At 37.7% G+C, this 25,477-nt stretch overlaps 1 protein-coding gene across 1 annotated transcript in view; it reads right to left on the bottom strand.

The window, feature by feature from the left end:
- The window catches only part of EVC2 (EvC ciliary complex subunit 2), a 261,845-nt gene that overhangs the window by 130,353 nt on the left and 106,015 nt on the right, over nucleotides 1-25,477 (bottom strand). Inside the window, exons 12-14 of the mRNA XM_043972227.1 lie at nucleotides 21,948-22,123; nucleotides 17,541-17,700; nucleotides 11,382-11,833 (exon numbers count right to left, since the gene is read on the bottom strand). Coding sequence (XP_043828162.1) covers nucleotides 11,382-11,833; nucleotides 17,541-17,700; nucleotides 21,948-22,123 — 788 coding nt within the window. The remainder of the gene's footprint in view (nucleotides 1-11,381; nucleotides 11,834-17,540; nucleotides 17,701-21,947; nucleotides 22,124-25,477) is intronic.

A 25,477-nucleotide genomic window follows, 5' to 3' on the forward strand; every position in this document is an offset into this window, starting at 1 on the left:
TATAGAAGTTCATACAAAGTGAAGTAAGCAGAATCTAGAAAATAGTATATGACGATGACTAAAATGACAGCTAGAAAGAACAATAAAAAATGAAATTGAACAATGTGTACTTGTAATCATCAACTTTGACTCAGAGATGAGGAGAAAATATACCCCTCTTCTTTCTGGAGGTGAGAACCTGTGGGTGTGGAACACTGCCTATCCTGCCAGACTTGGTTAGTGTGTTGGTTGGTTTGGCTGAATTACTTTTTTTCTCCTTATTAGAGTGGCTTTCTAGGAAGGGGAGGGAGCATACATATACATTAAGAAATTAAAGTGACATAAATAAAATATTATTAACAAAACCTTTTAAAAATTAAAAACATGGTTATGAATTTGCATAGCATGAAATGGAAAAAAAAGGGGTTTCCATCTTTTCCAATAGGAAGAGTGCCCATACTGATAAGAGAGATTAGAGATCTCTCAGAGCATCTATATCTTGTTTCTATATGCATAATTTTTTCCTGAATTTGTGACCATGTACTAATATTGGCAGCTCTAGAAAGGCAAAGATTACATGTTTCTTATCTTCCTAGCCTTTCCAGAGGCTGACACAAGTCTATGTATAACAGATGGCAACTGAAAGGAATATACTTAGTATATTCCTACTAAGTATCATGTGATTTAGAGCTAGTAAAGACCTTAGTGATTATCCAGTTCACCCCACTCTGTTCTGTCAATTGTTTTGAAATAGAAGAGTAGGAGGGTAGGGGAGTTCACACGTGTAACACTCATGTCAGTTCCTACTCCTATGGATTTATTGTTCCCTTGTGTTACTTAAAATCAAAAGGATTTAGAAAGGTAGTTTCAAAGCTCCTCCAAACCACTGCTATATTGTACATCAAAAATAAAAGGCAGAAGTCATTTAAAGTCTTAAATAGGTAAAGTACACAGATAGGCTTGAAGATTTGTTCTATTAATGGTCCCTTAAGAAGAAAAAACAACATACAAATTTATTATCACCTATGCTGGGCAACAAAATTCGTTTTTCTTTTCAGATGAATGACCTTGCAGAAAGCCAGGCAGCATAGACCCAAATAGAACCAAAGAAAATAAGCATTTATTAGTGATAAGAATGTCATACTTTATTCATGCTAGGCTAAGAGTCCAAGGAGGAATCATAACTTTTAAAGAGCTTTGGAATGAATGTAGATTGAATTGAATAATTATTCCCTCAAAAAAAAAATCTTCTAGAAAAATCTCAGAGCATTTAAAGACCTTATTTTTAGGGAGTTAGATGCACAAAAAAGTATTGTTTTCCTTGTTAAAAAAAAAAAAAACAAAAAACAAACAAACCAGAACCAACAAAGATTGGAAAAGAATTACCAACGGATCAGAGAAGATAGAGGTGGAATGAAAGGGCCCGTGAAGTTATCTGATCTAAATGAAGATCAGATTATTCTTGGCAAACATATGTGCCTCTCTTCTCTATAGTAACTATGTTATTCTCTGCTACTGAATTTGATGTTGAGGGAGACAAGTTAGATCATTCAAACCAGCAGGGTCTCATTTGCTACCAAGAGACTGTAGTTAATATAGGAAAGGCGTGATTGAAAGGGAAATTGACACGATCTAGAAAATGTTCATCAAAAAATAGCAAAATTAGAAAATATTTCTTATATGGATAGATTTTTTAAAACTACAGATGGTCAAATAAATTTCCCCCTTTTGTGTGCAATGTAAAATACTAACACAAGTGAGACAGATGGACAGCACTTAAATTTAATCCCCCCAAACCATTTTGAATGCAATTATTTCTAATAACAATAACCGTATCAGTAATAAAATTGTGGCATTTAGCTGTGAAGTTAAAGTTAATCTGTCCCAACTCCATCAATTAGCATTATCTATGACTCCTTGAGGCAGTGTTCTATAGTGGAAAGTTTGGAGTTGGAAGATCTGGGTTAAAATCCTGACTCTGATTCTTATTACCTGTGTGACCTTGGGGAAGGTACTTAAAACTTTCTCAGATTTAGCTCTCTCATTTGTAAAATGAAATTTTCCAACTCTAATTTTCTAATCCTAGGATCTTTCCTCATCTCCATTATCAGTTATTTTTTCTCTTCCTTTGCCCTCATTGTGCATTCAATTTTTACTTCTTCATCTCCTGAATATACAGTAAATTTTACTCTTTCCTCTCTGCTACCTCCCATACCCAGGTATGTTATGACTGTCTTTCTAAATTCTCTTATATTGTGAAATTTGGGGAGTCATTGTATCAGAAATGTTGTTAAAAAACAACTTTGAAAAAAATCTGGGTGCTGTTAGAATATTAATTGAGCTATAAAAGTAATAAAATAGATATTTGAAAAGTTCAATTTTTACTGGTGTATATATTTTTGCATTTTAAAATTTTCATTTTATTTAGAATTTTCCCCAAGTTGCATGTAAAAAAATAAAAAACAATTTTTCACATTGATTTTTTAAAAACTTTTTGTTCTAAATTTTCTTCCTTCCTCCCTCCTCAACCTTCCCTATGAAATCAAGCAATTCAATATAAGTCATACATGTGTAATCATGCAAAACAACTTCACATTAGTCAGGTTGTGAAAGAAAATAGACAAAATAACTTTAGAAAGAGGATCTAACAAATAAAATTATACTTCAATCTATATTCAGATACCATCTGTTCTTCCTATGTTGATGGTTTGCATTTTTCATATGTCCTTCTGATATCCTGCTCATCATGTCTTTCAGTTACTATTTCTAACTGTATTACCCTCCATCTTATTTCCTCCCCTTGATATTTACTCTATTTTCTATATTCCTTCACCCTATCCCTCCTTGAAAGTATTTTGCTTTTTACTGCCCCCTTCCCCAATCTGTCCCTTCCCCCAATCTACCCTTCCTTCTTTTGCCTATCCCCCCCATTTCCCTCCCCTCCCACTTTCCCTCAGGGCAAAATATATTACTAGACCCACTTGAGTGTGTATGTTAGTCACTCTTTGAACCAATTCTGATGAGAGTAACCTTCACTCACTCCCCCACTCCTTCCCCATTATCCCCTCCACTCCATAAGTTTTTTATTGTTTCTTTTATGTGAGCTACTTTTCCCTAGTCCACATCTCCCTTTCCCTTTCTTCCAGTGAATTCCTCTTACCCCTTAACTTTATTTTGAAGATGTCATCATGGGTCAGCTAGGTCACACAGTGGACAAAGCAGTAGCCCTAGACCCAGGAAGCCCTGAGCTCAATTCTGGCCCCAGACATAAGCTACCACACCCTGCCTGTCCCACAAAAAAGGGATAAACAAAAAATAAATGCTTTATAGATATCATCCCTTCATAGTCAATTCACACCTGTGTTTAAGTATATTCCTTTCAGTTGCCTTAATACTGAGAAAGTTCTTATGAGTTAGAACTATTATCTTCCCATGTAGGAATATAAATAATTTAACGTTTTTATTTCCCTCATGATTTCTTTTACCTGTTTACCTTTTTATGCTTTTCTAGGGTCTTGTATTGGAAAGTCAGATTTTCTATTCAGTTCAGGTCTTTTCACCACAAATGCCTAAAAGTCCTCTTTTTAATTGAAGTCTTATTTTTCCCCTGAAAGATTATACTCAGTTTTGCTGTGTAGGTGATTTAGGGCTGTAGTCCCAGTTCCTTTGCCCTCTGGAAATATCATATTCCATACTCTCTGGTCCTTTAATGTAGATGCTGTTAGACCTCATGTTATCCTTACTGTAGCTCCACAGTATTTGAATTCCTTTTTCCTAGCTGCTTGCAATATTTTCTCCTTGGCCTGCAATCTCTGGAATTTGGCTACAATATTCCTGGAAGTTTTCCTTTTGGAATCTCTTTCTGGAAGTGATCAGTGGATTCTTTCAATTTCCATTTTACTTTCTGCTTCTAGAATACCAGGGCAATTTTCCCTGACAATTTCTTGGAAGATATCTAAACTCTTATTTTGGTCATGGTTTTCAGGTAGTCCAATGATTTTCAAGTTATCTCTCCTGGATCTATTTTCCAGATCATCTATTGTACCAAAGAGATATTTCATATTGCCCTCTATTTTTAAAAATTCGTTTGGATTTCCTTTACTGTGTCTTCGTCACTAGCTTCCATTTGTTCAATCCTAGTTCTTAGGCAATAATTTTCATTAGACAGCTTTTTATCTCCTTTTCTATTTGACTTTTCAAGCTGTTGACTTTTTTCTCATAGCTCTCTTGCATTGCTCTCATTTCTCTTTCCATTCTTTCCTCTACCTCTCTAAATCTTCCTTCTATCTCTACTACTTTCTCTTCAAAGTCGCTTTTGAGTGCTTCCAAGTCCTGAGACCAATTTATATTTTTCTTGGAAGCTTTGGATGATAGAGCTTGGACTTTGTTATTATCTTCTTCTGAAGGTGTATTATGGTCTATGTTGCCCATCCCCCCCCCCAAAAAAAGAAAGAAAAACTTTCTATGGTCTGCTGCTTTCTTTGCCTACTCATCTTGACCTGGAAACATACGTCTGATTGAAATCTGATTCTATATGGTCAGAAGCTTGGTGTGCCTGTGCCCCTCCCTAGGTTGCTACCACTCTAGTCATCCCATTGGTTCAGAACCTTGGTGCTTCACCCCAACTGCTGCAGAGACCTCAGCCACTTCACCCTGGCCAACCATCGAACACCCTCACTGGTCCATGATCCGAGCCTCAGAAGGAGCTGCTGGCACTGAAGACTCCAAGGCTCTGGAGGTGCTGTCTGTCACATGCTGGATCTACACTGCATACTGAGCTCCTCTCTCAGCTTGAACAGCAGGTGATCCCAGTTTCCCACTTAAGCCATCATTGGCTAGAGAATATTCTCACTCTGTTCTTATGTAGTCTAAGCTACTTGAGGAGTTGTCTTACTGCATTATTTTTGAAGTGTGTATATGGGTTTGTCAGGAGCTGGGGGAGTCACAGTCTTTCCTCTGCCATCTTGGCTGTGCCCCCCCCCCGCCTATTTTGTTTTAAAGCAGATGATGATGGTGATGGTGATGGTGACGGTAATGATGATAGTGTTTTCTATAATAAAATGTGAGTTTTCACTTGAAAATTTTTGCCTATCACTTGTAAAAATTATGAAAATGTATAGGGAAGTTTAAATACGTATCTTCAATACAATAATATGTCAACTATTAGGTATTTTCTATATGTTTGAAATTCCAGAATGTGGTTAGTTTTAATTTTTTAATAAAGTACAAATGAAATGTAACTGTTAGGGAAACATGAAGAAATTAATATTCATTCCCTAAATGATTGGTTAGTGAAATTTTGCTATTTGAGATAAAAACTATTAAGACTATAATTTATTATTGTAAATTTTGATTATAGGAATGATTATCTGAATTGCTATGAACCTAACAATAGAAAATGGCACATTATACAGTCTGAAAACTTCTACAAGGGGATGATTGTCCCTGGGAAAAGTTGAGTGGACAACATTGGTATGGCCTAAGGTTAGAGCCTCTTGACTCAGTTTCCCCATTGTGCTATTTTCTTTATGAATGGGAAATTCCTTTACTTTCTAAATCCTGAGCCTCGATTTTGATACCCTGTGACTACATGAATGACTACTAGATATGACCATTGTATGGAATCAAACAGAGCTAAGGGAGTTTTTTCCCTTGTCATGGTATACATCAGTTCAGTCTGTGCTCTTGAGGAGACAATTCTTGACAATTTTATAAGTATGTTTCTATTTTTCCTTTCATAGCAAATTTCTATAATCAGGGCAGATGCACAGTGAAGTTTTCTAAGTACAATGCTCAATCTATTTTTTAATACTTTGATACTGGAACATCTCTTGAGTTTATGTAATGAGATGCAAGCATGAAAAATCTCATGATTTTAAACTATACATGTGGTTTTCCAATAACTAGTTCATGTGATAAAAGCCAGGTCAAGTCTTATGGAGCTGATCCTATTAACAACAGAGCTTTAAGACCATCAAATTAGGAACACATAATTCACCTGAATCTTTAGAGAATTTCAGTTTTCATGCACTACTTGCTGTTTCTTACCTAAACCCTATGCCTTATGAACTAGTTATTGGAAAACCAAATTTACAAAGTTGTACTGAATTGTATTAAATTAATTGCTACTATCAGATTTTAGCAGATTCCTTTCTAGATCTGTCTGGAAAATGAGGCCGATTCCAGAATGTCTAACAGAAGACATCATCAGAGACCAGATGACTACATGGGGCATCTGAAAGTCAGGACAAGATGAAATGATTAGATGAACATTGGGAGTGGGTTACTAGGATGCAATGAGTCTTGATGTGATGTTGTTTAATGTTGATAATAATTATTTTTTTGCTTTTGCCTTTTGTTTCATGGTACTTATGCTTGCTGAGTTTTCTTGGTTACCTTGGTGCCATGTAAATCTCCCTTCTCAAAATTAGTCCATTGTGAGTGCTCTAAGTTGTGTGATCTAAAGTCTGACATGAAATTATGATAATGAATATATGAAAATCCTCATAGCTTTACTTTATAGAAAAGTAATCCGGGGGGAAAGGGGGACTAGGCTCGCCTCTCCCCCATGAATCAAAAGGAAAAATTGAGTGAACCACACTGACTTTATCTTGTGACTCAATTCTGGATCTAACTCAGTTCCTTTTCTATTCAATTATGGATCTTTCTAATGTCTGCATCATGAGAAAACCTTATTCAATTCTAAAAATTGTCAAAAAAAACCCCTTTATTGTATTGTTTGGACCTAGCCCTGCATGGCTAGGAAAGGGGCCCACCTCTACCTGTTACTTAGAAACCCTTATCTAAGAGCCTGGATTATGCTGACCTTAAAGTCAGTATGATCCAAAAACTTATGCGAGGAGTTTTCTCACAATCACACACCACAAGAAACCTATGTGATATCTGAAAACTGACCCCATACTTAGAAATCAGTGATTCTCTCCATGTTCTTTTGATTGACTACAGACACTTAGGTTAAATAGGACACCTCTCTTTCTGATTTCAGAGAATTGCACCTATTCATTCTCCACCCCCCCCCCGCCCCCACATTGGAAAGTCACTAATCATTCTTTCAATTAGAAACCAGATTACCTTATTTTGTATACTGCTTAAGTGATTTATTTTAATTACTTGGCTGTATTTTATGAATTGTTTTTAATGTATAAAATCTGTCTCCTCTTATATTTGGGGTCCAGTGTCAAGGTTGAAGAGAGCTGGTGCTGATGTGTTATGCAGTTGTCATACATTGATTAATGAATCGCTATGCATGAAGCTTGAACTTCTGCTTCATTGGTCATTTCACATTTTATCCACCACATCTCATATTCACCCATCAAATGACTAGATGACCATTGAAGCCCCTTCCAATAATAAATCCCCCTCCAGTATGGCTTATGTGAAGACTGTTTAAGGACCAGCCATGCCAAATGCAAAGAGCCTCATCACTAGGAGCTTACCTATGTGGTAATGAATTTTTCGGTCATAGTAACTCATGACAACCAGCTGTTAAGTGAGGCCCTTAAATGTCAGTTTCCATCAGTGAAGTTATTTTGAGGTGTGTGACCCTCATTTCCCCAAATAGATGGAAAGGACATTGAGGGAAAAATAATACATTCTCTTTATCTGTATCCTCAACAAGATCTAGCACAGTATCAGGCAAAGAGGACATTTTCAATTAATGTTTATAGAGTTAATGGATTTCTCTATTTTAAAAAAATACACTAAAATAATACTAATAGTTTTATTCAATTACACAAAGCAGTTCCTAAGATCATCGTTTCAGAGTCCAAAGAGGCCCTAAAGCTATGCTCCTAGAAGGGACCTGGTATAATATCCTTATTTTACAGATGAAGAACCTGAGGCTGAGAAACTTTATGTGACTTGCACAAGGTCATACAAGTAACATGTGACAGAAATGGTTTTGTACAGCTATGCAACAGTCCAGAAAACATTAAACAAAAAAGAATAATGGCAGGATAGAGACTTGTCCTGAGATGTTTTCTAGCTGAGTTATGCCAAAAGAATAATGATTTTACTAATAGCTGAAATTTATGTAGTCCTTCAAGGTTTGGAAATATAAAAGCACATACAATACACATAATACTTTCCTCATTTTAAAGAGTAGGAATCTGAGACTAAGAGATGAAGTGACTTCCCTAGGGTCATGCAACAACTAGGTATCTGATGGTGGGATTCTAATGTAGGACTCTCAGTACATTATTTGAACTACTATGCAAAGCTGCTTATCTCAGGACACAGTACTAGTTCTACACGTTTCAGACTGTCTTAGACAGTTTTATGGTCATTGTAAAGGGACTGTAAATTTCTTATTCAAACACCTTTGAAATAGAGACCTTGGAGGTCATTTATTTCATGGAATGGTAGACTAACTCCTGGAATTTAGAGTCAAAAAGGCTGGGTTTGACTTTTGGCTTGGCCACTTGCTATATTTGACCTTGAGCAAATGATGTCCTCTCACTATAAAATGTGAGGTGATCTTGAAGGTCTCTTCTATCTCTGAAAGCTTAGTGTTTTGATCCCTCCCAATGCTGGAAGCCCTTTTAAAGTAATCATAATAGACAGCACTCATTATTATATCTGAATATCTCAATAGCCCTAAGAGCAAAGTACAACTATGACTAGCCCCATCTTACGAATGGGCAAACAGTCTCAGAGAAGTTAACGCTTGCCAAGAATCACATGGCTAATAGGTGTCAGAAGTGGGATCTGAACCCAGGTCTTCCTGACTCCAAATCCCATACTCCATTTCTTATGTCATGTTGCCTCTTGTATATCTGGATCACAGAGTTAGAAGGGATTTGATGTGGTGGGGGGAGGTCACCTAATACAATTTGTACCTAAATAGGAATTCCCACTACAACCTCCTTAACAAGTGTTAAATCCCCAAATCAGCCCCATTTAGGAATGGCCTGAAGACCTCTGCTTCACTGTGAACTCTCTCCCACACAAAGCAGCAAGGTTAGGAATTTTTATTTCTTATAAGAAGCCAAATTCTGCCTCTCCAAAATTTCCTCCCCTTCTTCATATTCCTTCCTCTGGGGCCAACTTGAACATCCTTGACAGATGGCCATCTATCCTTAGCGTGAGAATAGAGAATGCACTATTGTGCAGGGCTGCCTGTCCTATATTTAGAAAGCTCTGATTGACTCAGAATATGCCTCCCTGATACTGTCCCTCATTGCTCCTAGTTCTACAATCTTAGGTAATATAAAAAGGGCTTCTTTTGCATGATAGTTCTTTGAATGCCCAAGGAAAGACATGATGTTCCCTAACTATCTCCTTTCTCCTCCAGGCTAAATACCCATAGATTTTTTTCAACTATTCTTCATATGTCATGATTCTCCTCCTCAGGTAGCCCTCTAATTTATCACATGTGACAAATGTCATTCAAAATGTCCCGCCTAGATTATAAAACAATAGAGACCTGAGAGGACAAAGTTTGGTAGAGCTATAACTTCCTTGACCTAGACATCACTCCTGTACTAATGCTAGTCACAATGCTGTTAGTGTTTTAGCCACTCTGTCTTTCTGTCAATTCATACTGAGCTGGTCATCGATTAACACTCCAAGCTCTTTTTTTTTCCCTGTGAACAGTTGCCAAATCTAGGAATGCTAGTCACTGTGATGGATAGGTTGCTGGGCATGGAGTCAGGAAGACCTGAGATCAAATCCACCCTCAGACACTTGACACATATTAGCTGTGTGACCCTGGGCAAGTCACTTAACCCTCACTGCCCCACCAAAAAACAAAATGAGGAAACTGAAATGGATAGAAACCTGAGTGACTTGTCTAAAGTAACCCAGCAAGTGATTGTTTCAGGCCATACCTAAATTCAGGGTTCTTTGCCCCCAAATCCATTTCTCTATCCACTGTATCTCCTAGCTGCTCCTATTTGGCGCTACCATGTATTTCCTTTCTCATTTTACATACTTCTCTCTGTGCTTCCTTCATTCTAGCCACATTGGGTTACTTGCTGCATTTTCCCAACTTGTCCCTTTCTGCTTTTGTCCCTTTGCTCAGGGAGTTTCTTATACCTGCTGTGTCTTTCTTCCCCATCCTCACCTATTGAAATTCCTGCCCAGTCTTCATTTGTTTACTTCTTTTTTGTAACAAAACAAACATTCATTAAACACCTGCACTGCTCAAGCACTGTGGCAGGCCAGGGAAACACAAAAAATACAAACAATGTAGTCTGGTGTCAGGGAGTTCTTCCATTCCCTTCTATGAAGCATGCATATGAATAGGCTGAGGGCAGAAAAAGAACTATTATCTGGGTTGTTTATGGAACAATTTGGCAAGATGGCCTTATGAGGCTCAAGCTTCTATGCCATTTACTAAGGGGAATCAGCTGTAGCAGCAGATCTGAGTGAGGTTCTAATGTGGCTCTAAAACACCTGCATTCCAAATTTTATTTTCAATTTTGCAATAGATTGAGTTTTCAAGTTCACAACTTAACCTATAAAGCCCAACTTAAACACCATTTGTTCTATAAAGTCTACTCTGATCCCCTCAAACTTGTAATGACCTTTCTTTCAGCTCACATATGTAATTTTGTTTTAGACTTCTCTTATATACTTAATGTAAAGAATTAATTGTTATTTGAGGTTTTTATGCCTCAGCGAGCACTGGCCTGGGGCTCTGCAAACCGCACGGTGATGCACCCGCTGGTTGTAGCTGTTGCCAGGGCTCTTGCACCTCAAGTCATCACCACTTGCCGCTGCCTACATGGGCCTGGCAAAATTATAATGATTGGAAACCTAGTGAGGGCAGTCATGTGACTCTCAGAGCGGCCATCCCATTGGCTGGGGCTCTGTGGGGTGTTTCTAGGTTTGGGGGAGGAGAATTGGGCATTCTAGGTGGAAGCTGGAGATCTACAGGCATTCTGTTGCATATTTTCAGCTGATTCCTGGGTGGTGGTATTTTTCAGGTATTATAATTTCCCTTTCCCCATTTTTATTTCCTTTCCCTTGATCCTACTGATCCTGTTTGTGTTTTTTTTAAGTTCGTTCTTGTTAAAATAAATCTTGTTCTGTTTTGAGGGAGGCTGCCAGTTTCCTTCCTTGCCCTAATATTGTGGCGAGCTACTTAGCTAGCACTCCCCAATTAAAAATTGGTCCCCACATTAATAAACCATATTGTAGTTGACATTTACATGTGTTCAAGTCAAATTCCTCCTAAACTGTAGGCTCTCTAAGAGCAGAGGCTGTGTCTTACCTAAATATGTAACCACTCCACACTCACTCAAACACCCAGATCACACCACAGGGGGACCCTACACAGAGTAGGTACTTAATACACGTTTGTGATTGTACCTGCTGACATGAAACAACTTCACTTTTTAGACATTGTTACTGACCAAATCAACCATCTAATTACTCACATGAATACCAGCTGTTCCCAATGCCTTAATTCCTTCTGTTCTGCCACATTTCTCTCCAGTTCATCATTCAGATTTTGCTTCATATTCTGGAGATAATCTTGATTCTTGCCCCTTTCTTCCCCTTCAAACTGCTCAGTTTGGATCGCCATCTCTTTGCTATGTTCCTCTAAGATCTGCTGCAAGAAGAGCCAGGGCACGTTGAGTTTGAGTAACTCTTGTGTCATCACCCCATTCTGGACGCGTCTCAGCTCATCAGTCGCTTTCATGGTAAGTCCCTGCTTTAGGGTCTTCAGTTCTTCTAAGGCATCATGGTCAAGCCTTTCAACCAGCTCTTCCAGTGCAGCATTGTGGTCAGATAGCATGGTCTGCCAGTGGATCAAGTAATGGCTAACTTCTCCAGAGGTTCTAATAGCATCCCTCATGGAAAGCTGTTCCTTCCTCAGTTCTTTTTGCTGATGTGTTTGAAAAAAAAATAATAGCAATGTTAAAAATCTGTTGAATTTCTATTGCTTTTCATGTCTTTTTCCATGTTTCCAATTTTCTCTGTCATATGTCAGCACTTCTTCTACAATTGGATTCTATTAGACTATAATATCCTTGAGGACAAAGGTATCTTTTTTAGATTTTTATATTTCCTATAGCTCAGAGTTTTGAGGTTAATGTCAAGGAGGCCAACTATGAACCCTTGTTAGTATATTTCTTATGGATACTCTCAAGGGAAGGGAGTGTGGGCTAAAGGAATTATCAGTCACACTTAGCACGATCGTGTTTGCTGCCTCATATGAATTTCCTTGGTGAAATTCTGGATTATGACAATGTAATCAACCACAGTGATGAAGGGTCCACTATGTACTAAGCACTATTTTAGATGTTGATGGTCACAAACTACCTTTGCCCTCAAGATACTGTTATGCATTAACAGCAACAACAACAAAAGACTAACATTCATTCTTACGCGTGCCATGTTTTGTCCATCTTAGAAGGCATATAGATTCCCATGTTAACAAAATCACAGAATTTTAGAATTTGAGAAGACCTTAGTTACCATCTAGTCTAATCTATATTGGAAGAAAGAAAAATCTCATCTATTTTGGCCTACCTAATCAGTCAGGCAAAATTTACATAAAGATTAGGGGATGAATCATGATACTTTTGGACAGTTCTGGATTATAGAAAGTTTTTCTTCACATCAAGTCAAAAATGGAACTTAAGCCCAATGTTCCTAGTTTGAGATCATGTAGTACAATCTAATCCCTCTGGATTCTTGAAGACAGGTATCATGCCCCACTTAAATTTTTCTACTCCCAGCTAAGCAAACCCATTTTCTTCAACTGACTTTCATGGTACATAATCTCTAGCCCCTTTATCATTCTATAAAAATACTCTAATTTATCAGAGTGCTTCCTAGAACTTAACATAATAAATATTATGTGGACTGATCATTGTTTTAAAGAAACAAGAGTTAGTACAATGATGATGATGACTGACTTCTCCTCTTTCTCCTTTTCCTTTTTCCTTCTCTTCTTCTTCCTTTTCCTCCCATTTACATAAGACTTTCTGGCAAAGTACTTTCCTAAAAATAACACTAATTACTAGAGTGAAATATCATTTCCCTTTTGCAAATAAGAAAATAGAGGCTCAGAGATATTAAATAAGTTGCCCTAGGTCACGCAACTAATAGATTCCAGAGCTGAGAATCAAACCCAAGCCCTCTGATCTTAAGTTCATTGCTACCTTTGCTTCTTCCTCTCTAATTTAACATTAATCTTTGTATCATTTCCCATATCTAGCACAATCCTATTATGCACATAGTACAGATTTTAAAATATTGGCTAGACTGAGTTTCTGGAATAAAGGAGGAAACCAGAGGTTGATGAGATTAATCTAGACTGGCTACATGGAGGAAATGTATTTATAATTAAAAAAAAAAGATTTGGGCTTCAAGAAGGTGGTAAATTGGTCACAAAGATGATATCACCTCAGATGAAAGGAACAACCTGTCTATGATACAAAGACAGAAAGAGGATAATTTATGAATAAGTGTATGAATAAGAAGTTTTGTTATTGTTGTTATGGTTTATCATGAGCCCAGTAGGGATGGGAAGAGGTAGCAATTGGTTCAGACATGATTGTGGAAGGACCTTGAAACTCATTATCAAGCACTGTAATTTGATATACACAGTAGCCAGGAATGACTGTCACCTTCCGAGAGAGGCAAGGTCACCAGCAAAGCAATGCTGAAAAGTGTGATTTCCTGTTACAATTTGTGAAATGTCAAATATATGTGAATTATAAGGGTACAGAAGTGGGACAGTCATGACTTAGACTAGAATTGAAGAAATGAAGGTTATTGTGCTATGTAAATACTATTATTATTATTATGTGAAGAAAGAAAGCACTGATAAAGAAAGTAATAGAATAAAGTCAAAAACAAATTCCCAAGGGGGAGGCTCACTTTATATTCATTTTCAGTGTCACTTATTGACTTTGATGGAACCATGATATCAATAATGTGGACACTTCCTCCATTGGTACAGACCACAGTCCTTCCCTGCCTTCTTATTCTCTATAACTCTTGTCTATGTCATTCCATAAATCCTCCATGATACATCTGCTCAATATATTAGAGTTCTTCCTCTCTGACTTAAGTAATTTTTACATGCCCTGGCATTAATTAGACATTCCATATACCACTTCTCATTTTCAGACAAAATTTTTACTAGTTGGCAAATAACTAATCCCTTTTTTTAGTATTTGGAGTTGATAGTTCCACTATCACCTTATCTGATCATATCTGAAATGTGGTATAAAGTTCTGGGTGTGACATTTTAGGAAGGATCTTCACAAATCAGAGTCTGTACAGAGGAGGGTAAGCTGGTTTAGTGAGATGAATGGAAAATATAGAATGGGAGAATATGTTGGAGAAACTAGAGATATATAACCTGTCAAAGAAAAGACTTAGAAGCAGAATAGGAATATGAATTCTGTCATCTTCAATTTCCCTATCTGTAAAATAAGAATAATAATTTTTTCTATCTTGTTTGAAAGGTGTTGTAAAGAATGTGCTTTGTAAATTCTAAAAGGCTATACAAATGTAAGCTAAAATTATTCAAATATTTAAGGAATTACATTTGTACTTGGTGTCAGGAGGGAAAACTAGGGCTAATGCATGGAAATTACAAGACAGTTGTCTTTGGCTCAATATAAAAGATGTGTACGTGTGTGTGTGTGTGTGTAAATGTGTGTAAGTGTGAGTGTGAGTGTATGTGTGTTGGGGTAAGTGTAGGGAGTAAAAGGAGAGATGGGGAACCTTACAGTTAGAGACATGTAGATGGACTGTCTCAAATAATTGTAAATTCCCCTTCTCTGAAAGTGTTCAAGAAGAGGCTGTATGCTTGCCACAGATGTTGTAGAGGAATTTACAGCAGATGGGTGCTACAAATTGGACTAGTTGACCTCTGAGGTCCATGAAAACTTTGATATTTTATGATTTCTAAGAAAGAAAAGATTCCTACCAAGGATGAAGAAGGAATGATAATTCTTTAGTATTCAATGATGGTTCTTGTGGGTTGAAATAAGTCCCCTCATGGTACTGTAATGAAGGCCTCTGAAAGGAATTTTACCCTTTCTCTCAAGGCTGTCTGGGTATGATTGATGTAACCAAAAAGCTTTTGCCTTCCATGAAGAGCCTTAATAATTTTCACTTGTATAGACAGCTAGTTTGATCTGTCAATTTACACAGCAGGGCCAGTTCATTTCACAGAAATCTGCATGCAAGAATCTAAATTGCTTAATTGGGCATTTTTGCATAAAGTAAAGTAATTGCTTTGAATACATTACTCCCTTTTCTATGCTACAGATTTGTGGAACCATAGATCATCATCATTGCTCGAATTTTAGATGACCCAAGGAGGCTCACTCTGTATGGGACAAGTTGCCTGAAATTCTCAATGGAAACTTTCTTTAGTACCCTTCTATTCAGCATCCCACACTTCAATCATTCTAATGTTCCATTTAACTTTAAAACACTAGGTATTTGGGCCGATTCCTCATCCCCTTCTTAGAATATGAGCTGTAGGAGGGTAGAACTCTGCATCCAGTAGGTACTTAATGAATGTTTCCTGAATTCAATTGTATTAGCTATGTCTTATCCACACTTTATATATACACACACTTTTGGTGTCCCAAAAGTCTTAATGAAGTTCAAAGCTAATAAAACTTAAAATGCCACTAAGATTTTTAGGATACTTAACATTGTGCTCTGCCCACCATAGACGATATATTTTTGTTGCATTGAATTAAATGAAACATATAAATCTAATATGAAACTTGATTCTCCAAAGAAATTATCTCAGTGCTCTACACATAATAGATAATGGATTGAGGGCAGCTAGATGGCGTAGTGGATAAAGCACTGGCCTTGGATTCAGGAGGACCTGAGTTCAAATCCGACTTCAGACACTTGACACTAACTAGCTGTGTGACCCTGGACAAGTCACTTAACTCTCATTGTCCCACCAAAAACAAAACAAAACAACAAAAAACTAGATAATGGATTGATAATATATTAGTCAAATTGAATTAGACAACTTTGGCAGGAGGGGAGAAGAGGGTCCCGACCTACAATTTCATCTAATGAGGAAATTGCTGATGTGGAAATTCCCTTCTCAGATGCAGCTCAAAATTTCATCTATAACTTGTAGTCTTAGAGTTTTGCCTTGGACAGTGAGCGATTAAGTGTTTTTTCCATAGTCACAAAGGTAGCCTATGTAAGAAGTGGTACTTGGATCTAGGTTTTCCAGACTCTCAGGCAGGCTTTCTATCATGCACCACTCCATTTACTACATGAGAAAAATCTTATGAAAAGCTTGCATTTCCCTCAGAACTTAAGAAAAGTGCTGAGCAGAACAGAGGCACTTAATAATTATCATTTAAAATTTATTAACCATGTCTAATCTTAATGTTATATCTTCCTCAGTACTTAGTCACATGAACACAGTAGGCCCTACTTAAGTGATTGCTGAATAAACACTCATGGATACTAACCAATATGTCAAAAGAACTTTAATAATGTGCCAGAATTTACATACTAAACAAGACAATGCTCACCATCTCTGGGGCATGAAAGTCAAGTTGTCCCTTCCAGGATTTGTGCTGTTAACCTGGGTTGCTAAATAGTTAGTCAGTAAGAATTTGGGGCAGCTAGGTAGCTCAGTGGATACAGCATTGGCTCTAGAGTCAGGAGGACCTGAGTTCAAATCTGTACTCGGACACTAACTAGCAGTGTGACCTTGGACAAATCACTTAATTCTGTTTGCCTCACTTTCCTCATTTGTAAAAGGAGCTGGAGAAAGAAATGGCAAACCATTCCAGTCAGTGTCTTTGCCAAGAAATCCCCAAATTAGGTCACAGAGAGTTGGACATGACTGAAATGAATCAACAATGATAACAACAACAACAACAAGAATTTATTCAGTGCCTGCTATGTTCTAGGCACTATGCTAAATGCTGAAGATAAAAAGGAATGAAAAAAAAATAAAACAGCCCTTGTTTTCAAGGAGCACACGTTCTTTTTTTTGGAGGGGGGGGTTGAGGCAATTGGGGTTAAGTGACTTGCCCAGGGTCACACAGCCAGTAAGTGTTAAGTGGTTGAGTCTGGATTTGAACTCAGGTCCTCCTGACTCCAGGGCCGGTGCTTTATTCACTGTGCCACCTAGCTGCCCCAGGAGCTCACATTCTAATGGAGGAGACAATGTGCAACTATCACATTCAAATAGCATCTTTCTATCTATCTTGCACATAGTTATTTGCTTTGTTAATAGCAAATATATATATATATATACATATAGATGTAAATAATATGTATTTGGAGATAATCAACAGAGGGAATGCATGAACATTAAGGGGGATCATGAAAGGCTTCTTGGAGAAGGTAAGACTTAAGCTGGAACTTAAAGGAGGCCAACAGACTGACATAAAGAAGTTAAGAATCCCATGCATGGGGAATAGCTAGTGAAAAATCCCAGATTTGAAATGCCCAACTATTATTTTTGTTTAAGTCATAGGATAAGAGTTTAACAGTTTTCCCTATTAACAAATAAAATAATAGTACTGCTGATCACATATCAAAGAAAGCTAATCGTTATCCTGTCCACTGACCTTTTGCATCATTTCACGTCTTCTCTTAATTGTTAGCTTTTGGTGAAGTTTTTTCTTTTCTTGCTTCAAATCATTTTCCAATTTGTGTTGAACAGAAAGAACTTCTGCTTGAGCTCGAGCCAAAAGTGTTTCCATCTGGTCTTCATCCAAGTACCCGGCTCTATATTAAAAATACATACAATTAAAGCCAGAGTTTCCAAATTAATATTTAAGACTGAAAACTTCAATTCTACATTATATTTTATGGAAGTTACACATTGTAAATCACTGCAGACAGTCATTGCAGCCATGAAATTAAATTAAAAGACACTTGCTCCTTGGAAGAAAAGCTATGGCAAATCTGGAGAGAATACTAAAAAGGAGAGATCATCTTGCTGACAAAAGTCCATAACCTCAAAAGTCCATAACCAAAACCTTCTAGCAGCAATGTATGTCTTGAGAGTTATACTATTAAAAAGCTGAGTACCACAGAATTGAAGCTTTCAGATTTCGATGCTAGAGAAAACTTTCAAGAGTCCTTTGGACAGCAAGGAGGTCCAATCAGTCAATATTAAGTGAAATTAATTCAGGCTATTCACTTGAAGATCAAATACTAAACCTGAAGCTTAAATACTTTGGCCACATAATGAAATGGGGCTCATTGGAAAAGATTCTGATGTTGGAAAAGATTAAAGGGAAAAAGAGAGGGGGACGCCAGAGGATGAGATGGATAGTGTCATGGGAACAATGAACATGAATTTAGACAGACTTCAAGAAATGGTGGAAGACAGAAGGGCCTAGCATGCTATGGTCCATGGGGTCACAAAGAATTGGACACAACTAAGCAACTGAACAATAACATCAATAAGCTTTTTAAGCGGAGGCCATTAAGAATAAATGGGAAATGACTTATACTTAGCCTTCTCAAAGAATCCTCTTGTGATACCCCATTGTAGTGGAGAGGTTGCCCTGGGTTCTCAGTCTATGTCAGTGGAGCCCAAGCTCTAAAAGGACCTACTGAGTGAAAACAACTTCTAGTACAGGCCTAGGAAGAATCTGTGTGTCTGCTATTTAAGGACATCAACAGTAAAAATTCAAGAGGACTCACAACCAGAAGGTTGCCCCCATGGGATAAATTTTATTTTATTGTTTTGATCACAACATCAAACTCATATGATGATCCACTGTGTCATGGAGGACGTGGGCTCACTGTTTATAGGGAAGATAGCACAAAAATGACCTTGTGTAATGTAGAAGGACTGAATAAGAATCTTTCACATATGCTCAACTGAAGAGATACCTCAAGAACTCACAGGTATTATCTATCATTATCACTGTCTTCAGGAAAGGTGAGAAAGAGGCACTAGGTGTTCTAATTACTGTTTTCCATTTCTAGTAACATTTTTTGTCTGTGAACTTATTAAGTAAATGGTGATATCCATAGACTGTTCCCAGAGATGAAAGGTAATTTCAGATTTTCTAATCCTGTGACATTATCTTACATTAAGGCCAAGAAAGATTGAACTGACATTTTTTTCCTCCTAAGATCACATAGCTAGTTAGTGATCATTTGGACTAGAACTCCCAGCTTCTAGACCCAAGGAATTGTAGTGTCCCCAGCATATTTTCAGAAACACAGCTCAGTATGGCTTTAGATTTCCTTATGTTAGTAGCAGTAAAAGTAATAGTAATGATGTTGATGGCAGCCATTTATAAAGAGCTTTGATATTTGCAAAGTGATTATATCTATTATCGCCTTTTTTTCCCTTACAACAACCCTGTAAAGTAGGAACTATGGGTAACAATATGCCCATTTCACAAATGAAGAAACAGGCTGAGATAGGGTCACACAACTAGGATGTGTCTGAGGAGTAATCTAAACACACCTCGTTAACTCTAAGCCCAGTGTTCTACCAATTACAACACAACCCAATCATTCATCATCCAGGGACCAGTGTAAAATATTCTACATTCTATTAACAGCAACAATGACTGATTTACATAGCTTTTTCAGTTTGCTAAATTCTCTACAACCATCTCAAGAGCTTGGTAGTAGTTTATGTAAGACCATTTTACAAATCAGGAAACTGTAGCTTGTAATTTAAATAACTTGCCAAAAGCCATAGAGTCAACAAGTATCAGAGATAGGACTAAGAAATCCAATCCTGAATTCTAAGTCCAATATTCTTTCTACAATTTTAACCTGCCATTATTAAAAGTAGATCATGATACTTAACAGATTTAGATTCCCTAAAGCTGTCTTATCTCCAAGGATGCTCCATGATGGTATGACTGGGTCAAAGGAATGTAATAGATTTCAAGTTTCAAAAGGGACTGTATTGGATCCACTCTTTGCTACTGAGCAGGCATGATATTAGCTTTCATATCGCAGAACCCTTAGGTGATTTCTTCAAAGTGATACAGCTAGTTTGGAGGTGGAGTCAGAAACTAGGTTTCTTGCTTCCTGGTTTTTTTTTTTGTTGTTTTGTTTTGTTTTGTTTTGCAGGGCAATGAGGGTTAAGTGACTTGCCCAGGGTCACACAGCTGGTATGTATCAAGTGTCTGAGGCTGGATTTGAATTCAGGTCCTCCTGAATCCAGGGCTGGTGCTTTATCCACTGTGCCACCTAGCTGCCCCTCTTACTCCCTAATGAAAGGTTCTTGTCCACAACCAGGATGTAGTTTCTCTGTGAGATGATTCTGCGATCCATTTCTGGTCACTAAGATCATGTGGGGGCATCAAAGACGAGGGCCAATCACATTTAGTCATTTTTACATACCCATTCTAGACTCCAAAAGATCTGAGTGTAAACCCCAAATCTGCTAACTTACTGTTTGACCCTGAGCAAGCCTCTTAGTCTCTATGGATCTCAATTTCCTCACCTGTTAATAGTTGAAGTTATATTAGATGGCCTGTTAACTGTCTCCCAGCTCTAAATCTATGCTTCTAGGATGCAGAAAGTCATTAGGTATTTGCCATTAGAATACAGATTGAATATGTAGGTAGATTTAGGTAGGTCAGTAGCTTAGGCAAATTCATGCATGATAATATAACCCATTCCCAGACTGCTCCAATTTTAGGAAGTCCTCACTAAACTCAAATCTGTCCCCCTGTTAACTTCCATCTATTGTTTCAAGTTTTGTGCTCCATAGCCAAAAAGCAATGTGAATAGCCTCCTTGCATTTTAATTTGTTGATGTTCCTTTCAAAATATGGTGTTGAAAACTGAATACAATAACCCAGGTGCAATCTAAACAATGCAGGGTAAAGTAGGATAGTCCTCAGCTCTGATCTAGACATGATAATCTTACTAATGTAGATTAGAAGTACTCAAGGTATTTTTAAAAACAACAGAAAGATAATATTTACATAGATTCTTGGAAATGGAAAAATGGCAGCTTCAGGGACAACTGTAATGAGAATTCAATGGAATTGATGCCCAAAATAATGAACTGAAGCACAGAATGCTATAGGTGAAATAAGCAGAACAGAAAGTCAAAGTTGGAAAGAACCTTGGAACACAGAACATAGAATAGGAGGTCTGGAAGTAGCCTTATAAAATGTAGAATGTCAGAATTTAGAGGGAAGCACAAAGATCTTAATTGCAAACCTAATTTCATAGGTCAGGAGACTGAGGCACAAGAAAAGAAAGTAGTTTCCCTAGACCATCTTGTTATTTAATGACAGATATAGGGTTTGAAGCTGAGTATCCTTACTTTGTCACTGGCCTTTCCCCTACCCCTTACCCAACTATGCTCAGCTTCCTTTTAAGAGTTAATTAGCATTTCCTGAGGAGAAAAGGAGCATAGTAGTCCTCAGACAGCATCAGGCATGCAGGTATTATTCGTGTAAATAGTTTTATTATCTAGTTTCTAGTTCTAGCTCCACCACCAATATTCTACATGACCTCTGGCCAGTCATTTCCTTTTCTGGGGCCCCCATCAATAGGCCACTTGATTTAGAATCAGGAAGAACTGGTTTCAAATCCTGCCTCTAAGAAAAGAAACTTTGAGACTTTGGGCAAGCACTTAGCACAGTGATTCTGGCACATAGTAGGGTGCTTAAAAACATTTGACTGACTAGTCCCTTGTCCTCTCTGAATCTCAGTTTCTTTGTATGTAAAACAATGGAAATTCACGAGATCACCTCTGTGGAACCCTTTAGCTCTAAATGTATGGTCCTATAATACCATCCAGTTCTAAGACATTCGTGATTAAATGATTTATATTCACTCAATACTTCTGCATAGAAATTTTAGCATGACTTAGCAGCTAATGTCTTTGCCAATTAATAGCCCTATCATTGCTTCATGAGGCTCTTGGAATTCTCTACTTAAGGACTGCTGACAGAAGGATGAATTGACAAGAGAACATCTTCTTTCCTGGGTAATGATTTTTTTTATTATTTGAAAGTTTCAGCATTTAATTACCTCTCATTTTTGTGGATAAGGCTTGTTATCTGAGCTGTTGCTGTGTTCAGAAGACTTTGGTCCCGGGTTTCTAATGACTGTATGCTTTGTATCAAGTATTCTCTGTAGCCAAATCTCTTACTCAGGTGGTATTTCTTATTAGCTTGTAAAAAATCCATTAACTCTTCAATATTCTCCTATTTGAAAAAAGGAGAAAAATAGAAGTAATTTGCTTTTAGTATATTTTCTCATTTATATGAGCAAATGACAGTATGTATCAAAGAGCATTTTAAAAGTGCATGCTATGTGCTAAGCTTGGTGGATACAGAGAAAAAGTAAAAACAGGGTCTACCTTTAAGAAAATGTATACTCAAATGGGGAAGACAACATGAATTAAGATAGGTATATACTAAGATACATACAGAGAATGTGGAAGATAACCTTAGAGAAGAGGACACTAGGAGCTGGGAGACTGGGGGAAGTCTCCCTGCAGGATGTAGCAACTGAGCTAAGCCTTGAGGAGGATCAGGGATCCTGAAACAAAGAGGAGAGGAAAGAGCCTTCCAGATGTGGGGAATAACCATTATAAAGACTCAGAGAAGAGAGAGAGAGAGCATCATGCACAAGGACTAGCAAGCAAGTCAGAATGGTTGTGCCAAACGGTGTGGGGAATCAGTCAGTTCTTGTCCTCAGCACTGTGCCAAGAAGTGAGGATACAAAGAAACGCAAAACACTGTCCATGTCCTTAAGCAACTGACATTCTAACAAGGGAGCCAACTTGTAAATAACTAGATAGATAGGAGATATCTACAGAATACATGGAAAGCAATCTCAGAGGGAAGATACTGGGGTGGAGTGGAGATCTGGAAAGAGATCCTGTAAAAAGTGGAATTTGAGTAAGCAGGGGAAGGTGGATAATGAGAACATTCTAGGTATGGGGGATGCAGAGTTAGATGGGACACGGAATTCCATTTGCAAGCATCAGTAAATAAATCAGGATAGCTGGATCAAAACGTGTGTGTGTGGGGGGGATACGTAAGGAGACTACAAAGACAGGGAGTTGTGAAGGACTTTAAATACTATAGAAAGTGCTTTACTTTTGATCCTGGAGGCAATAGGGAATGACTGGAGTTGATTGAGTTGGGTAGTAACATGGTCCAGCTTGTGCTTGAGGAAAATAATTTTGGAATAGAATATGGATAGGGGTAGAAAGGGACCTTTTCAACCAAGTGAAAGACTATTGCAATGGATGAGGCTAGAGGTGATGAGATCCAGTACTTGATTGGTAGCTGTTGTGTGAGTGGAAAGAAGTGGGGTATATGTGAGAGTTGTTGTGAAGGCAGGGGTAGGAATATTGGAAAGACTGGAAGGGAACAAGTACTGAAGAGTATTAAGTGTTCAATCAATGAGTTTATATTTCATCCTAGAGCTAATAGGGAATCATTCATTGGATTTGAATGAATAGGAGTTGGAGGAATGACATGGTCAGACCAACAATCGGGGGTCAGGGGGAATCATATTCATATTGAATTTCATTACATATTTCACTTTATATTTTGATTTTTAAATATTATTTTAATATCTCATATTTACATACTGCTTTCACTTTGACAAAACATTTTCCTAATGACAATTCTAGAAGGCATTTGTTTTCGCAATAATAATGATAGCTGTCATTTCCATAGTAATTTATGGTTTGTGGAGTACATAACATTTTCTCTCATTTGATCCTTATGACACACCTGGGAAGCATAGAGTATAGGTACTATCCCCCTTGTTTTACAAATAAAGAAACAGTGAGTATTCAGAGGTCACATTGCCAGTAACTCCTGACTGTTAAGTCCTCATCCATCACACTTCAGTAAATTGTCCACATAAGAACAGATGGGGGACAAATCCGTAAAGCTTATACATCTAAGTTATACAAAGAATAGGCCAAGAAACACTAAAAAAATCCACATAGAACTAAGGATGTCAGTGTCTGACATGGAATTCTTTTACCTGTGGCAAATCTAGTTGTATATGTGTTGGGATTGGGATTGGGATTGTATTGGCAGAAATATGGAGAGAACTCAACGCCCTATCTGGAAGAGTTTAAGAAACTTCTGGAGATTTCTTGTGATCAGAGATGGAGAGGCTACTAGGGGAAAGAGCAGGGTAAAGATTAACTGGGCAAAGCTTACCTACAGTGCACTAAAACCTTGAGATTCTGTCAGTTGATGTTCATTGACGATATGATTAACACTGTGTGCAGCAATGAGGTAAGTTGAGCCATGAGACATGAGTGTTATGGCAGTGGAACTTTGAGGAGTGTTAACAGCCAGGATAAGGTGAGGTAGCAGAGGTGATAATAGTTACATGTTATGGGACTGATCAAAGTCCATGGGTCTGGGGCTGACTGGCCAGAGAACAACCCTGGGGAAGAAATATACCTCCTCCTCTAGATGTCAATACTGAAGGACAAAATCCCAGACACTTCTCCCTAGTTTGGCTCTTGCATGTTTTGATATATTACTGTTTCATTCAGAGCCATCCCCATGTGAATATAAAATACTAATTTGTCTCCCCATTGAAAAAGTAAAAAGGTGTTTTGTTCACTGACTTTTTTAAAAAATGAGGAATGATGTATAATTTCATCAGATGGAAGTATTATTTCAAGAGAATAACTGAGAAGAGAGCTCTGAGAACACAGAGAAGAATTCTAATCAGTACTGGCCCACTGGAGAGTAGGAAAAAGAGGGATGGAAGAAAGGCTACTTTCTTCTGAAACTTTCAGACTACATAATGATATTGTCATAGAGGTCAGAATTGGATCCTCTGACACCTCTTATTCTCTGTTTTGGACATGCTGACATGTTTTAGAGGCCTATGGGATATCTATATGGAGAGCTCCAGCTAGGAGGTGAAGATGCAGCACTGGAACTCGAGAGATTTGAGTGTAAAATACATGAATTTGGGCATTGTTTTTTTCATAGAAATGGTACTTGAACACATGGAAGCTGATGAAGATTCTGCATATGAAAAAGAGGGGGCAAGAATCCTAATGCAAGTATGGGGTTGAAAAAGAGAATTATACTGCTCAGAATGAAAAAAGGAAATCATTCTTTTTTTTTTTTTGTGAGGCAATTGGGGTTAAGTGACTTGCCCAGGGTCACACAGGTAGTAAGTTATCAAGTGTCTGAGGCCGGATTTGAACTCAGGTCCTCCTGACTCCAGGGCCGGTGCTCTATCCACTGGGCCACCTAGCTGCCCCAAAAATCATTCTTTTTTGCTACAAGCTAATCATATCACTTTTAGAGTGCTGTCTCCAGTTTGAGGTAAGACACCTTGTGAATCCAGAGAACATTCAGAAATGTCCAATCAGGGAATCAAAACGAAGCCAGAAGACAGTAGCTCACAAGAATTAAAAATGGAAATAAGGAGACTTGGGGACAACATAATAGTTTTCTGTAAACACTTGAAGGTTGTCATGTGGAAGAACCATTAGACATGTTCTGCTTGTCCCTAGGGGATAAAACTTGGGCCAATGGTTAGATGTTATGAGGAGGCAT

The sequence above is a fragment of the Dromiciops gliroides genome, chromosome 6 (genome assembly GCF_019393635.1).
Source record: "Dromiciops gliroides isolate mDroGli1 chromosome 6, mDroGli1.pri, whole genome shotgun sequence".
Taxonomy (NCBI): Eukaryota; Metazoa; Chordata; class Mammalia; order Microbiotheria; family Microbiotheriidae; genus Dromiciops; species Dromiciops gliroides.